Genomic DNA, 17,121 nt, shown 5'->3' with positions numbered 1-17,121 from the left:
AGGTCCTTCCCCTCCATGTTGGGGTGTATGGCATGCTACAAAACTGAGATACTTCCTGCAGGAAAGGGATTCTATAGGAGAGAATTTCCTGTATTTTTTGCCAGTGTCCAATCCCCTGTAGGTGGTGCATACCCCTTATGTGTAAGGGTTAATAAAGCTGCTTTTTCAAACGCCTAATCCAAGAAATGGATTTTACAGGTAAGTACAAAAATGCACTCTCACAGTGATACTAAAATGATCTAGAAAGAAATACCCTTTTTATCAATGGTGGTCAAATTGATATAGGGGGCCTCAAGTGCTGTTCCTGACATAACCAAGGGGCATAATCTTCAGTAAAAAAAACAAAAGGGATAGAGGGGTGGCAAACAGCCTCATAGTGTAATAATATTTTGTTCACTAAAGCAATGTCAAAACCAGTAAATATTGAACTCACAAGTCAAGGAGAATAGGCATATAACCGAGCAGAGAAAGTCCTATACCCAGTGGATCCGAGCAGCCAACTCCAGCCACCGCTAATGAGCCGGCCACCATCACTGCGGGGGAGAAGCTGGCTGGAAAGGACAGCTCTACACAGGATTGCCATGCAAATCTCTTGCTGCTTGGGATCAACCATAAAGAATCATAAAATACAGACAGTAAATTATATCCTTTCTTTGTCAAACTAACAGCAACCTCCGAAATTTAAATACTTGTCCAGCAGTGATGGTAGATACAGTATATACCAATAAGTGCACTGCACTAGTGTATACCAAAATATTAAAAAGCTGCATACATACTATGTGATATCAACAAAGTGAAACAGGTGAAACAATGTAATGCGTTATATAGTGCCACATAGTGTGGGTAATCACCCTTAGTCATCCTACCAGATGCTGCCGGTTGTTGTGTGATCTATGCAGCATATGAAAAATCTATTGCATATTAAGTTTGAGTTACAAAATACATAAAAATAGAGCAAACGAAATAACCAATTGATGGCATTGTGATGGGTAATCCTTATGTGTGTATATACAATAATTTGATATAATTTAATCTCTATGCAATGACAAATACATTCATGGATAGTAACTCTGGACTTAAAAAAATATATTATTAACAAATGTATGTAAATAAGTTTCATATCAATATTTTTCCTAAGTTTTTTTTTTCTTGCTATTATTAAAAAAATTAATAAAAAATATATATATATATATTACATATGAGCATACCTATAGGAATATGAGGTGAAAGGTAGACATTGTACTCACAGATTGTCAATTAACATTTAATAAAGACATTTTTAAGGCAATGCACTAGGCCGGTGCGCCCTCTGTTTGTTTTTCTCTATTCAGTATATTTGGACTCCCCCGGTCTTTTGAGCGCAGCAAGGCGTGCATATCCCAAGAATTTCGTTATGAGGTCCTAATGACATTGAGTCCATCCCTAAGCGCAGGAGTATCTGGGTTTTCCGCTTCTACACAGGAATATGAGGTGTGCTGGCTTATTTCAGATGTAATTTGCAAATCAAAATATATATGTGAATAAATAAATTTCATATATAGAAAACCCTTTTGTATAAGTGATATATGCTATACTGTACTTAAAGAACAGCATGGTGGACCGGGCTGTTCCATAGGTAGTTCCCAGATAGAATGTATTTATCATGGGGAAGAGAGTAAGGTAAAATGAAACCATATCCATAATGTGGATAGTGATAAAAAGAAAAAAAATCTAATACATGAATGAAATAAAATATTGCTAGATATATATATATATATATATATATATATATATATATATATATATATATATATATATATAGAATATAATTGATTATAAATAGATTGAAGTAAAATGAAATGTCGATTATCATTATTGATCCAATATCAGCACGTCTGGAATGATTTGGAACAGAAAATTCATAATCAAATAAAAAATATTACATCATAAATCAATGGGTGATCCTGTGCAGAGGCATCCATTCTATCCAGCATTATTAGCGTCTCCCCTGCAGCGGTGGTGGCCGGTTCATTAGCGACAGCTGGAGCTAACTGATCCTCTTCTTATGGGACTTTCTCTGCTCGGTTGTATGCCCATTATCCTTCTTGACCTGTGAGTGCAATATTTACAGATTTTAAGATTTCTTTACTGAATAAAATATTACTACACTGTGAGGCTGTTTGGCGCTTCTCTTTCTCTTTCTTTTTTTGCAGTTTCTGGTTCCCCAAGCCTAGCAGAAGGTGGCAGCATGGCCAATAGCCATAGATAGTATTCAGTGTTTAGCAACCAGCTACACCTCCAGGGTATGTTCCAAATCATTTATATTGTTTGTATTGGTTTCATTGCTCTGTGTAACTTTTTATGTATGATACAACTCATTTCTGGTTATACAACCATTCAGCTTCATTCTGATCCAAGGCAAGTTTCTGTGTTTCCATAACTTTCAAGGAATGTAATCCTACAGACACGCTACAGGAAATTGGAGTCAATTCACTAAAGATTACCACATGCAATAACAAGGTCATGTGCCTCATTTGCATAAATTATCACATGCGGTTAGAAAAATGCTCAATTCACAAATAAAAAAAAATCGTGATTTTGTGATATTTAACACAGAATGAAAAATGTCAGTAAATATTGCAAAAAACATGCGGTAAGCTGTTAAGTCCAATTCACAAATGGAACAGAATGATAAAAAAAAGATGTGATATTTATCACCAGGGTTTTGTTGGCGATATTTTTTCAGATGCAGCGTGGGAGTCCCCCCAATCCGTAACAGGCATTTTGTGTCTGGTATGCATTTTAAGGGGAACCCTATGTCAAAACAAAAAAAAAAGAGTTGGGTCCCCCCCAAATCCATACCAGACCCTTAGGTTTGGTATGGATTTTGGGGGGACCCCAGCACCATTTTTAAAAAAAAATTTGGTGTGGGGTTCCCCCAAAATCCACACCAGACCTGAGGGACTTTTTTTTTAATGTTGGCGTGAGGTTTACCTTAAAATCCTTACCAGGCACCAAGGGCCTGGCATGGATGAGGGACCCCCCACGCTATTTATTCTTCATAATTTTTAATTGCCGGCATGTTTTGTTTACATTCAGCTGTCAGCTGGAAACCCGCTGACAGCTGATGAGTCAACCATTGTTAAGGACGCCGCGGCTGGCCTCCTCAACAACCAGCTACCGTGCGATAAATTGCAACTTCAAAATATGCGGTAATTACTAATTTTACCACAAGAATTATTTACCGCACAATTCTTTGTGAATTGCGCATTTGCAAAAGATTAACCACATGAATTATTTTAACACATTTTTTATTTATTTATTCCAGGTACTTATATAGCGCCATCAATTTACGCAGTCCTTCAATATATATTGTACATTCACATCAGTCCCTAACCCACCAGGAGCGTACAATCTAAGGTCCCTAACTTACATTCAAACATACACATACTAGGAACAATTTAGACCGGAGCCAATTCACCTACCAGCATGTCTTTGGAGTGTGCCAGGAAACCGGAGTACCCGGAGGAAACCCACGCAGGCACAGGGAGAACATGCAAACTCCAGGCAGGAGGTGCTGTAGCTGGGATTCAAACCAAAGACCCTAGTACTGGCAGGCGAAAGTGCTAACCATTTAGCCACTGTTTTGCCCATAACCATGTAACCACTGTTTTGCCCATAACCATGTAACCACTGTGCTGCCCATTTTTTCAGTCGTTTTTTTTAACTCCTAATGAATTGACCCCCATAGTCAGAATATGTAAACAGGTGATGGTTAGAGACTGACTGGAGATTGGAGTTGCTGGGGACTGCAGACATGCTTGAGCAGACAGTCATAGACTGAAGAAACATTATATGTCATTGATGGAGATCACGGCTATTATATTCCTTTTACAAATCAGTGCTTTCATATTTGTCCTCCCCACAGCCCCTTCATGACTTGTGCCACATTTAATATCTCCTTCAACAAAATCCATTATAAAAGATTAAAAAAAAACACAAAAAGAGAAAAGGGATGGACAGCAGAGAAAAAAAGTCAAATTGTGTGAAACAAATAAAACTTACTATTTATCTATCAGAAGCCCGTTCTAAAAATATTTTTCCGTCAATTTATTGAGCAAGCACAAAAACATCTTCTGTCTACAAGGATCCTGAGGGCCCCACAATAAGTACCAAAGGGCCACATGTGACTTCCAAATCACAGGTTGGGTACCAGGGCTTTATAGTCTTCTGTCTGCAGATACTCTTCATATTAGGGGACAATTTGAATATTAAAAAGAAATTTAGAAGCTAATAGGGAATACCACTTACTTAAGAGGCATGGTGAGTATTTTTGAAACTAATTTTTCCACAGGTTTTTGGAATAACTGTCTGTAATAGAGAACTGGCATAGTATAGAGATGATCCTCCTGAGCTACCTTCCTACCCCAAATGACCCCCAAAAAATAAATAAAGTGGCCGCAGACACCTAACTATTTCCAAAATAGTGAAAAATCAATAATAAGCATGACAGGGTGCTGCGCTACTTAACCCCCCTGGCGGTATTCCCGAGTGTAGCTCGGGGTTAACTGTCAGTACCAGAAGCGGTAACCCCCAAGCTACACTGAGGTTTACCCTGCAGCATTGCTCTGGGATCCCTCGAGCACTTACCTTGTCCTGCGGTCCCGTGATGTCCCCCCTGCAGCTTCCCTGGCCATGTCCTCCGGCCGATGCCAACATCCGGGTTCCGTTACCTGCGAGCATCGGGACGTACGGGACATTCACTCAATACACTAAAATCTGATACTAAAATTACTGTATCAAACCATTTCACATACATTTTGTCCCGAGTGCTTTGTCCTGTGCCCTGCCTGCATTTTTACTCTTCCTTCTGCGTGGAAACTGAGAAAAGTCCATGGCTTCCAAAAAGCGTCCCTTTAGGTCAAAAGCGGTTTTAGACCGGCTAGAGAACAGCGATAGTAAATTAGAACCACTTGCAGAATTGAGTGATAATGATTCGTGGGGAAATTCGTCATCAGGCACTGAAACCGATTTTGTGACTAAGCTCAATAATGTGCGAACTTGGCGCTATATTTCAAATTTCGGTGTTTTTGGTTTGATTACATTATTGAATTACATTTTTTTAACTTATTATTCTTTAAGTAGCGCAGCACCCTGTAACACTTATAATAGAGCACTGGTACTAGTTATAATCTGGCGTCGATAGGGGTTGTCACTGGTACTGCCTGTAATCAGGCATTGGTAATGGATTGCACTGGTACTGGTTGTCAAGTACTGGTACTGTTTCTAATCAGACGTGGGTACTGGCTGTAAACAGGCATTGGTGCTGACTGAGCCTTGTACTGGTACTGGCAGTAATCAAGCATTGGTATGTGTCCCTAGTATGTGAGATTGTGATCTTCTTCAGAGCTAGAACTGACGGGAATGTATAGTATCTAAATCACTGCCTGAACTGATGGTGCAATATACCTGGAATAAATTATAACTAAATACTCAACTGTAGCCTGTGGAAGTTCTGGTGAAGACCAGGTTTACTCAGATTAAGCAATCAGGTTTTTTTTGTAGGATCAAGTTTCATATTAGAAAAGGGATTATCTCTGTTGGTCTACTATGGGTTTTTGCTCGTGGCACTGTAGTAATGAATTATCTTGTACAATCGGTATAACCATGACCCTAACAATGCATTGCCGGTCCCCATTCATTTAGATTTAAGCTGGAAAAAACAGTTGATGATTATATCACTTATACAAGAACCTTTCTATATCATTATAGACAATTATCGTGAGACCATGACAATCAATTACAAATTGGACAGCGAGATATCAAGATAATAATTAGGTAATAATAACCATAATGTCACACGTAAAATAATTATACATTTCTAATTCCCTGAAACGTCCACCTAGGTCATGCTTAAAATTTGCTTTCCTGTCCCATGATTGGTCAGATCTTCTCTGGTAACTGTATAAAAGGTGATCCAGAGGATGAATGTGTCACACCAAGCTTCCGAGAGAAGATAATTCACATTACAGGGAAGGAGAATTCTGAACAAGATGAATGACCAGGTCTTCCTCCTGCTTCTGGGCTGTGTTACGGGGCTGGTGACCAGTCTACCTCTATCGGCACCAATACAGGTGAGATGATGATCTGGCATGAACAGTACAGGGGACAGGGGAAAACTAGATTTAGGAAAGTATAATATCTAATCAGTTACTGACAATATTAGCTAGTAGTGAAGTGTAACGCTAACAAAAATTGTTTCCCTTTAGTTTTGAATAAAGTGGTGAGGGGTCAGGAATCCTGGCAGATTTTAACAGTCAGTTTCTTGTTACTGCCTGGGTCCCCTGTAGGGAGATTAGACCATTGTCCTGGCCATTGCCACTAGGACAGAAAGTGATGGGAAATCCATAATATTATAGTTGAGCAGAGGGTACGGTATAATCTTCCAATGATGACTGTTGTGATAACATCTGTTTAAAAAAGGATATTACCCTAATGCTGAGAAATTTGCAGGAGGGTTGAGGAGGACTCTGACAGATGGAGATTGGGGGGTTGTTATCTGTTATCATTGCATTAATTTGAAATAAGATATTGATACAAAACATTCCATTTTCAGTACCATCTACCTGGAGTGAACAAAGCTGGTAAGCTTTTTAACATTCTTCTTTAAAGAATAGAAATTTGTTTTCTTTCTGTTCTCTTTTAGATGTTTTGTTGATACAATTCCTAATCCGAAATCTTAATTCCTAAAAATAAAAACTCCATTGGTCCTGATCAGCCCAATCAGAGAATCTTTAAAATAATTTTTCTTTGTCCATCTAGAACCACCCTTGAGGAAGACTATTCCACATTTTAATAGCCCTGAGGGTAAAGATCCCTTACCTTAAAGAGACCCTTTCACCAATTAAAAACAATGCAGATAAAATCATAATAAATCAATTATTTTAAAAGCTTATTTGCAGTAGTTTATTTACATAAATGATTTAATATTCACATGTAATGTGGCTTTGAACTTGTAATGAAAATGTGACTAATCTGAGAGTCTTTTCCATAGCACAGTCCTCTCCCGTATTGCTTCTCATAGCCTTCTCCTCTTCTGGGAGTGTCCAATTACTGTCTGTGCTGGCCCAGCATCTCTGTCCCTCCCCTCATAAACTTTTATATAGCTGACCAGTGGAGGAATAAAGAGGAAAGCTATAAAATGTCACTTGAGCAAAAGCTCTGATTATGCTGACATCACGTACAAGATGCAACTCCGGCCGAGCTTTCGGCTGTTTACACAAGGGAGGTTTTTATAGTTAATGGTATGCCTAAAATATGTTGAATGCACTTATAATCATATGTATGTTTTTTATTAAAAATAATGGTCCTGCAACAGGGTCTCTTTAAAGCCTTCTCCCCTTAACTTAGGTGATGGTTATAATGGCATTCAGGGAACTTCACCCACAAACTACAAGTTTAAAAGGTTATCCAACCAGAAGTTTCACAAATCAGGGCCAGTTTTTTAGAGCTACCCTTTTTTATTATTATATAATTACATTTTTATAATGGGCTCAAAATTTACACAAAATTATTCACTTTTTTTTTTGGTTGCAATTATTTGACAAAATGTGCCTAATGGGTATTTTGTATTTGTAGCCTCAAAGAGTAGAGGCTCAGAAGTCCATGAAGGGATCTTCAGCAAGATATTGCACGCTAATAAAGGTAATTATTCTAAATCATAGGATTCTTTACTGCAATATGAGAGTACTAGGGCCATCCTGCAATCCAATAGACAATAGGGAATTCTAATGAAAAAAGTTGAGTCTAACAGATTCCTCCAGATGTACAAGTCTCCCTCTGTGCCTATTGTATTCTGTTGTATACTCCTACATTCAGGGGTGGACTGACAACTCATGGGGCCCCCAGGCAATAGGGGATCATGGGGCCCCTGTGTCCTCGCCCACACTCAAATCACACCCAAAAAAGCCTATGAAAGGTACCAGGGACATCTCATGGGGCCCCCTACTAACCCCAGGCCCTCGGGCAGTGCCCGAGTTCCCCAATGGTCAGTCCGCCCCTGTACTTGTATTGTACTGCATCTGATTAGGTGCAGCTGCTGTTAGTTTGAAAATTTTCTGTCTGGATTCTTTGAATTTTCAATCAAAGTTCGTCAGGTGGAAGGGGGCCAGCAAAAACAAAAACAACACTTCCTGCGCTCAGGGACCCAGATCAGTAGTGGGCGGATGGAAAGTTTGTCCATTAACCCATCAAAGGTTGTGCAGCTCTAACACAAGGCTGGGAAAGCCCGATATAAACTGTAAAGAAGAACAAAAACAAAATCGCACCAACCTTGAGCATTACCTCAGCAAAAAAGAGTGAATTTATTGAATTAAAATATATACTCACAAAATTGGCAATATATAAGGCATATAAAATCCAAAATCGAAACACTGGAATAGGAGACACGTGCGAATCCCATCGAGAGGGGAGACTGTCCGGGTGAAGCTGACGAGTTTCAAAGGGAGATCCCTTCTTCTTCAGAGCCAGCACAGCCACCCATATTGCAAACTTCAGTCAGCTCACAGTGTATGGGCAGGTTAAATCTAATACATTTTAGTGCATTAACTGTAAGCAAACTTTGTATTTTTAGATAGTGAAACACTCCTGTATGGAGGTGACATTCTGATACAGACTGACCGCAGCGCCATCAACTGTACTTCTTGCCTTTGGCCTAAAAGCGATGATGGCATTGTTCCTGTTCCCTACATCATATCATCCAAATACAGTGAGTTCCCTCTTCATTCTCTTACAGTGAAACATTCATTGCTATTTGTTATTTGTAGAAACCCAACCTTCTATCTCTGTTTCCAGGTCCCTATGACCTGAATATGATTGCACTCGCCATGACAGAGTTTGAGTCATTGACTTGTGTGAGGTTTGTGCCTTTTACAATGGGAGACAATTATCTCAACATCTCACCTGAAGATGGGTAAGGTTGTCTTGTCTATTGTCCGATAGATTTCTCTACATATAGTTAGACGGTAGGGAGCATCTAAAACTTTAACACCTTATACTTTACTGCACCTATCTGTGCATGACAGTTCCTCTTTTTCTATTTCCTCCAAAAACACTATAGAACTCCTCTGTACATTTGTAGATATAAAGGAAAGTCACAGGCCAACAACAAGGTGTTCTTGGTGGTCTCCTTTCTCTTTGTACCTAGCAGAAACAGCACAGGGGCGTAGGATTTGTATCCCAGCACTGCATACATTGAGTAGCTAGTAGAAGAATGGTAGTGACTGAGGGGGAGTAGGGCTGAGTGTCAACAAACTCAAAGGATTCCACCTAAAAAACCCATAGTTACAATCAAAATAAAACAAACTGCATCTGTCCAAAAGTGGGCAGTGGATCCAGTACTTGGAGCCAGCACAATGTTACTTATCTCCCAAACACCATAGTCCTTACTAGAGTTGGGCTCATGTATAGGGATACACCTGCCGTTATGAGTTAGAAAGTTTAAAGGCTTAGTACAAACTGATGTTGATTGCTTTCTTTCTGTAGCTCAGATTCAATCATTGTGTCAATTAAACCAGTTGTCTTTAGTTCCTAAATTATATTAAAGCATAACTCTTTTGAACTGTATATTTACTATTTTTAGCTGTTACTCATATATTGGAAGAACTGGTGGAAGGCAGACAGTTTCATTGGGTGGTGGCTGCGTCTATAGGGGGATTATACAACATGAACTACAACATGCCCTGGGCTTCCACCATGAACACGCCAGAAGTGATCGTGACAATTATGTTGACATCAATTACCAGTATATCTCTGAAGGTAATGGGGACATTTACACAAAGAGAATTTAGCCTTGTTTTCTAAAAAGAGACATTACCACTGCTTTTGTCTTGTTACAGGATACCAGGGTGATTTTGCTAAAGCGGACACCAATAACCTGGGCAGTCCATATGACTACGGTTCAGTGATGCATTATGATGCGTAAGTCATGACTTTTGTGTTAGCTATTGAATTACCCATAAATGAGAACATATTTTAATGGTAATATGTCGATTTTATCTCCATTCAACACTTTCCAGCTATGCATTCACCAACACTTCAAACCAACCCACAATTGTCCCCAAGCCTGACCCCAATGTGCCTATTGGACAGAGAATTGGGCTGAGTGCCTTGGATGTCCTTAAAATTAACCGACTTTATCAATGCAGTAAGTTTCTGTACATTCCAATTTTTTGAGTTTTAAACATTAGAAATTATACTTTTTATAATTGCATTTTAACTTAATTTTTACAGTTTGGAAAAAAATGTTTTAACAAAAACAAAATGTTCACTTTTATTTCTGGGCCCAACTAGGGGGGCACACAAAAAATAATGTACTCATAAGTGGTAATCCCATGCATATCAAATTCATTTAGGGGGAACTTGTAATATGTTCCAAATTGCTGTAGCCACTGCCCACTGCCCGGTGACAGCAGTAAGGGCAGAAGTTCCCCGTACCAGCTGTCACTTTTTAAAAACCGTGTGGCCATGTGGGGCTCAGCTAGCCCTGTCATTCACTCAGTTTTCTGTGAATGAATGAACCACAAGTCCCGATAGCCTTAGCGGCTGTGGGTTTGAAGCTCTCAATGAACTTCCATGGCGCTGTGGAGCACCATAGTAGTTCATTGTATCTTCCTGTCAGTATATCTGCGTGCCCGTACATCCCGTACTGGCAAGGAGATATGCTGACAGGTCTGAAAGAGACCTGCATGGCACCAGCAATCCACCAGTCACTGGAGCAATACTTTACAGGTTCCTCCTACACATGATATTAAAAATACATTTTTATTACCTGCAAAAATATGTGCATTTATTATTTTTGGTCAAAATGTGAACTTATCCGTTGAAGGATTACTTTTTCATCATAAAGGGGTTAAGCTCAAGGTTTATTTGATTATAAGTTCAAAACGACAGCAGTTTTAATCTAATAGAAGGTTAATACCCCCTCTCCTGTTTCCCACAAATCCATTATTAATATGATTATTAATCTATTCCTCCAGTAACTAAATACAATGTATATGTCTATTTCTTACTTCTCAGATGTCTGCTCTACTTTGCTTAATAGTAATACAGGAATTTTCACTTCTGCCAACTATCCCTTTGCTTATCCTGATAATGCTGACTGCGTTTGGTTGATCAGGGCTTCATCAGGGCAGGTAAGGAAACAGGAATGAAGACATGCAAAATGTTGACCTTAAGGGGTTTATTTACTAAAGCTGGAGAGTCCAAAATCAGACTTCCTTCTGCATAGAAACCAATCAGCTTCTAACCTCAGCTTGTTCAATGAAGCTTTGGCAATGAAACCTGGAAGCTGATTGGTTTCTATGCAGAAGGGAGTCTGATTTTGGACTCTCCAGCTTTAGTAAATAAACCCCTAAATGTCTAGCAACTTAGCTGTGAAAACAAACTCCCATCTGAAGATTGTTTTGTAGATCACCTGAAATTTACCTTTTAAAAAAAATGAGACTTGCCTAGTGTACAGCCAAGGAAATGTTCCAAATACTACCTACCTGAACATCACACTTTTGTACATTGAAATAAATATAAGACTACAGCGCTTTGTCTTGTTCTATTTTGCCACGGTGAAAGACTTTTAGAGATGGTGGTGGTTTGACGTTATGGCTAGGCCAGAGGTTGGGAGTAGGCCCTGTAAGATGTAATGTCTCTGAACCTCATTCTGCTTTAACCACCAATGTCTCCATATGTTGAAATAATACTTCCCTTCAATATGGCACACTTTATAGTCTTCAGACTATCATGACCACTTCATGGCTGGGAGTCTATGCTGGCCACTCTGATGTGCTAAATTTCTTTTACCCCACATCTGGTAGTGAGGAGATTGTTGGAATGGAGATTTTAGCAGGAACAACATGGGTCTTACAAGTATGTTACCAATAGTAATGATATTGCAACATCCAAAGACGTAGGGGTTGATTTACTAAAGGCAATTAGACTGCACTTTGCAAAGTGCAATTGCACTCTGCAAGTGCAGTTGCTCCAGAGCTTAGTAAATGAGCAGAAGCTCTGCTGACTTCCATCATCCAATCATGTGCAAGAAAAAAAAGCTGTTTTTTTTATTTTCCTTGTATGTGATTGGGTATTCTAGCCAAAGGGAAGCTTTACCTCATTTACTAAGCTCTGGAGCAACTGTACTTGCAGAGTGCACAGTCTATTTGCCTTTAATAAATCAACCCAATAGCATTAGATCAAAGGTTTCTTCGACTTTATTCAATATTGTATTAAACTAAAGACTTCCGTTAAAAGTTTCTTCCCCCAAATGTGTCTTGTTTAAGCCTATTTTTCTCATTGAAGAAACTACCAGCAATGAATTATAGATGAAAGAAGGAGGGCGTTCAGGATTAACGCGTTTCGCTACCACTGCTTCATCAGGATCCCCGCCAGCAGAAGAATTTACAGCAACTATATAAATGAAAATAAATTTAAATCTACTATACAATCAATATACTATAGTAATTATACATATTTATAACAATTCAATAACAATGGAGATAATGGAGACAATTTCTCCATTGTCTCCATTGTTATTGAATTGTTATAATATGTATAATTATTATAGTATATTGATTATATAGTAGATTCAAATTTATTTTGATTTATAACGTTGTTGTAGTAGTAGTAGTAGTAAATTCTTCTACTGGTGGGAATCCTGATGAAGCAGTGGTAGTGAAACGTGTTGATTCTGAACGCCCTCCTTCTTTCTTCTATCATCGGAACAGATACTTCTTCACATGTGGCATACAAACCAGCATTTAATATGTCCAATGATATATTGTATACAGCTCTAAGGTTGATGTTTTAACATGTTTGTGTAGTGTTATTTGTAATAAAAAACTTTGATATAGTTTTATCTACTAATCTGTGGTTATACATCGAATTTCGACTCATTCAAAGTCCCTTTATTTTATTCCATTCTTTACCTTGTTTGGAAGATGGGATAATTTGTTTTTCATGTTAGATAGGGACAGTGCCTGACTTTAATTTGGATTTCATCCACATACATGTTTGTGAGATCTGCAAAATAAAGCACTGTCTCTTTAAGGAGCTCCAAAGTCCACTTGGTGTGCCTCCCCAGACTCCGGGTGAATCCTTCTTCTTCACTCAGCTGCTCTGAGGGTATTCCTGGGCAAGGGATTCCAAAATCTAGCATTTAAGTAGTCCTGAATGAGAACTAGTTGGGTCTTGCACCTGGCCACCCTCTCCCTTTATCTGGCCCAGGGGGTATAGGAGTACTCACACTGTTGTCCTGTTCTGTCAGCATGGTGGGTTGGTAGCTGCTTTCAGGCCTTTCACTGGGCTGACTCCTTCCCTGCTGCTCAGAATGTCCTCCCTAAGAGACATTGGACAGTGGAGATCCTCCTTTCCAGCATACTGCCTGTAGATAGGTTCCCCTCCCTGGAGCCCCCTCCCATGCTCCACACTCCAGCCTTCTCTCAGTTCATCTTCAACCCAACTCCCCTGCTCCATAGCCTATGCCACATTTAAGGGTTGTCCTTGGTCTCCATGCCCAACCTCCTGTCTGGGAAATGGCCAAGTTCCCCTAAACAAGCAGATCTAGGCTTCCTCCCCTCCTCTGCCCCTCTTCTAGAAAGTTCCTCCTGTTTCTAGAAGTATGGGAAGGCTCCAGAAGCCCTGACCTGGAGATCCTCCCAGCCTGTCCCAAGGTGAACTCACTACCTCACTCCCAGGCTGACTCATCCCAGGCTGCTACCCAGCCTCTGTCTAAATAACCCCAACAAAGCCTACCTACCTAGAGGGCACTTCATTAAGGAGCGGTTCAAGCATTTATTGAGTCCTTGATTGCATTAGTTTGCAACTACGTAATAATGCAGTTTGCAGTTACAAATATGTGAAGCTTAAGGTTTACTGTAGATAATACATTTTCTTTTGTGTCACTTTTTAGGCTTCACTAAATTTCAATAGCTTTAATATCCAGTCCTCTCCTAACTGTGAATCTGACTACATGAGGATCTATGATGGTCCCTCTAAGAACTCTCCTATTTTGCTGGATAAAATGTGCGGCAGTATAACCATCCCTCCACTCATCGCGTCCACAAGTCATATGCTGGTCGAGCTTGTCAGTGACGGGGCTGTTGGCGGGGTCGGCTTCCAAGCTACATATAGCTCAGGTATGCTGATTTATTTTATTGGTAGTAAAAGTTTTCAGAGAAAGACACTGAAGAATCATAGATGTAGGGCCGAGGAGGGACTATTGACACATCAGTCTGATGTCCTTTAACTTCTGTTTGCAACCTTTGAAGCAATCCATAAAGTCACTTACTTTAGTATATACAATCAGAATAAACCAGTCGGTCAGGCCCTCGCACTATAAATTGCTGACAGATTGTTCAATGTGTATGTGGATCCACTGTAGGAGTGATAACACTTACCTCTACGGATTATTTTGGATCAGATGCTGTATAAATCATCTCTCTGGCTGTATATCCCTGCTCTCTGCCCCACTGCAAAACTAAGAGGTTGGCAAATCCCCATAGACTTCTATAGGGTTGACCATGTCATTCAAAATTATCTGGGGTAGAGTGCAGGGACCAGACTCCCTTCCCCCAGCACTGCATGGGATCAATGCTTGCTTTTGCTTAGGGCAGTTTGGAATAAGTACAAAAACAATTCATGACTGCTGATCCTGTGTAGTACTTGATGACATCTGAAAGTCTTTGGCTAGAGAAACAGCAAAAAGAAGCATCTTCAGGGACCATTCTCACAGCATGGAGGAAGCCTGTGGGAGGGAGAAATATGGTAAGCATTTCAACGTATTTATCTCCTTGTAGACTAAAGAAGCATTTAACTCAAGCAGTGCAATGGGGGAGAGCAGGATCAATAAATTTTACAGCAGCACAAATTGGGGCTTTGATGTACTTTCCCAATTTAGGACAAAATAGTAGGTTTGCATGGTAGCCCTCAACTACAGTAACCTCTCATCACTACACTTCTGGGTAAGGTAGAGCATGTGGCTCTCTCCCTTCTTGCACCGATGCAGTATTTGGTCCTGAGAGGCAGATCACTAGGTCTGCATTCTGCCATGAGGGTTGGAGAGTGGAGTCCCAGAAAAAGACTAACCTGGAACTCTGAAAGAGAGGATGAACAATGCATATACAATACATACATAAACATAAAATGATGCCATATATGGGGGTTCTTCAAAAGGTTTCCACACTTTAAAAAAAAATATATATATATACAGATATATATGTGCTGAAACATTTTGAAGACCTTCGTACTATTATAGATCTCCTTACTGTATTTACTATATCTATATTCTCACAGTTCAGTGTGGAGGAACCTTCTTTAACTCTCAAGGCAGCTTTGCATCTCCGGGCTATCCAGGGAACTACAGTCCATACATGAACTGTAACTACACCATCACAGCTCCTGTTGGATATAAGGTAAACAAGATACCTCAATAATTCTCCCTAATTACTGGACACCATAATTTTCTAAAATTGACACACAAACAAAACTTTAATCTTGGACAGACACATTAGTCTAAATGTACAAACCCATTTAAATTCAGCAGCATTCACTAGGGCCTACCTGAATGAATGTAAATGGAATGTATTGTTTAGAGTAGCCTTTCCTAACCTTTTCAACACATAGAAACCCTTGAAATAACTTTCCAGTCTCAGGGAACCCCTGCTAAAAATTACTATATCTACAACTCATGACACATTAATCTGATGGTCAATGGGAAGAATGCTCCTCACATTTGTAGTCATTGGAAAGAGTTACCCCCTTACAGGCAGTTGAACATATTAATGGTGTCAGAAGGCATTTATCTCAAAGGCAGAAATTGCTCATCGCTCAAGGAACCCCTAGCAACCTCTGGAGGAACCCTGGTAAAGAAACCCTGGGTGAGAGCATTACGCTACATGGCTGTTGGTAAATCTAAAGTAGATTTCTCTAGGACTATGAAGATGATTTACTAATGGCAAATAGACACTGCACTTTGCAAACTGCAGTTGCACTCTGCAAGTACAGTGGCTCCCGAGCTTAGTAAATGAGGTAAAGCTTCACTTTGCAAAAAATACCCAATAATGTTCAAAGACAATAAAAAAAACCCCTGCATTTTGCTTGCACATGATTGGATGATGGAAGTCAGCAAAGCTCATTTACTAAGCTCTGGAGCAACTGCTCTTGAAGAGTGAACCATATATTTGCCTTTAGTAAACACCATCAAGACTTTCTGGATGATTTCCCAGTGATGGCATGAAGTGCAGATGGTATTTTGTGAAACTGGTTGATCAATGGCGGTGTGACCTTGTAAGCTGTTTTTCAAGCTATACATGACTTTGCAGCCCTGGGCTAATTCCTGCCATCCTGATTGGGAGTAACAGGACCACAAGGGAGAGGAAGGGAGGGTGCTGATCAGTTTCTTGAGTCTATTGTACACAGGTGAATGACATAGAAAGTAGATTGACAGTTGTAGATTGGTGATATGGTGTCATGTTAGTCATAATTTTATTTCTTTTTCAGATTGCTCTGACCATCAGTGATTTCCATGTAGAGTATGCCAGGTTCTGTATACATGACTATCTAAAACTCTTCATGGATGGTAAACAAAGGGGTCCATTCTGTGGTGATCTCAGCATCCCTGTGTTGTACTCCAAAGGCAATTCTATGGTTCTCGTATTCCACAGTGACGCGTCTGACCAGGCGAAGGGCTTCCAAATCTCCTACACCTTCAGTGAGTAGCTATCTGCTTATGTCTAATATTAGCAATGGAAATTAAAGGAAAATAGAAGTCTCATTTGGTTAAAAAGCACATTTACCTTGAATTACACTCACTGGCCAGTTTATTAGGTACACTTGTTTCATTGCTTGGTAACACAAATTGCTAATCAGCCAGTCACATGGCAACAATTCAATGCAGGATTTTATATACATACATATGATAAGCTTACTGTAAACAATCGTATTAGTATAATTTTAGAAATCTCGTATGTTTTAATAGTTTGTAGTTATGTGTACATAAGGGGCAGCCATGTTGGCTCATCACAAATGTAGGTTGTACTTCCAGCTTTCTTGAACTACACATTCGTTGTGCTTCCCTGACTCTGCAGGTCTATGGTC

The 17,121-nt window shown here is 39.6% G+C and overlaps 1 protein-coding gene across 2 annotated transcripts in view; it reads left to right on the top strand.

Annotated features, from left to right (window-relative positions):
* Window positions 1-16,743, top strand: part of LOC149439237 (embryonic protein UVS.2-like) — a 62,195-nt gene extending 45,452 nt beyond the window's left edge. The window contains exons 1-12 of one of the 2 annotated variants that reach the window (XM_089659300.1): window positions 6,033-6,113; window positions 6,596-6,623; window positions 7,618-7,683; window positions 8,612-8,746; window positions 8,833-8,950; window positions 9,620-9,795; window positions 9,876-9,957; window positions 10,056-10,183; window positions 11,056-11,171; window positions 13,937-14,162; window positions 15,319-15,437; window positions 16,525-16,743. In XM_089659300.1, coding sequence (XP_089515426.1) covers window positions 6,033-6,113; window positions 6,596-6,623; window positions 7,618-7,683; window positions 8,612-8,746; window positions 8,833-8,950; window positions 9,620-9,795; window positions 9,876-9,957; window positions 10,056-10,183; window positions 11,056-11,171; window positions 13,937-14,162; window positions 15,319-15,437; window positions 16,525-16,743 — 1,494 coding nt within the window. Of the gene's footprint in view, window positions 1-6,032; window positions 6,114-6,595; window positions 6,624-7,617; window positions 7,684-8,611; window positions 8,747-8,832; window positions 8,951-9,619; window positions 9,796-9,875; window positions 9,958-10,055; window positions 10,184-11,055; window positions 11,172-13,936; window positions 14,163-15,318; window positions 15,438-16,524 lie in introns of those variants that run through there. The other variant, XM_089659298.1, reaches the window with a different exon arrangement.
* Window positions 16,744-17,121: the final 378 nt, after the last annotated feature.

This window comes from Staurois parvus, unplaced genomic scaffold (genome assembly GCF_062004578.1).
Source record: "Staurois parvus isolate SC_StPar_1 unplaced genomic scaffold, SC_StPar_1.0 ptg001146l, whole genome shotgun sequence".
In the NCBI taxonomy this organism is placed as follows: Eukaryota; Metazoa; Chordata; class Amphibia; order Anura; family Ranidae; genus Staurois; species Staurois parvus.
This window is presented reverse-complemented; position numbering and strand designations above follow the sequence as displayed.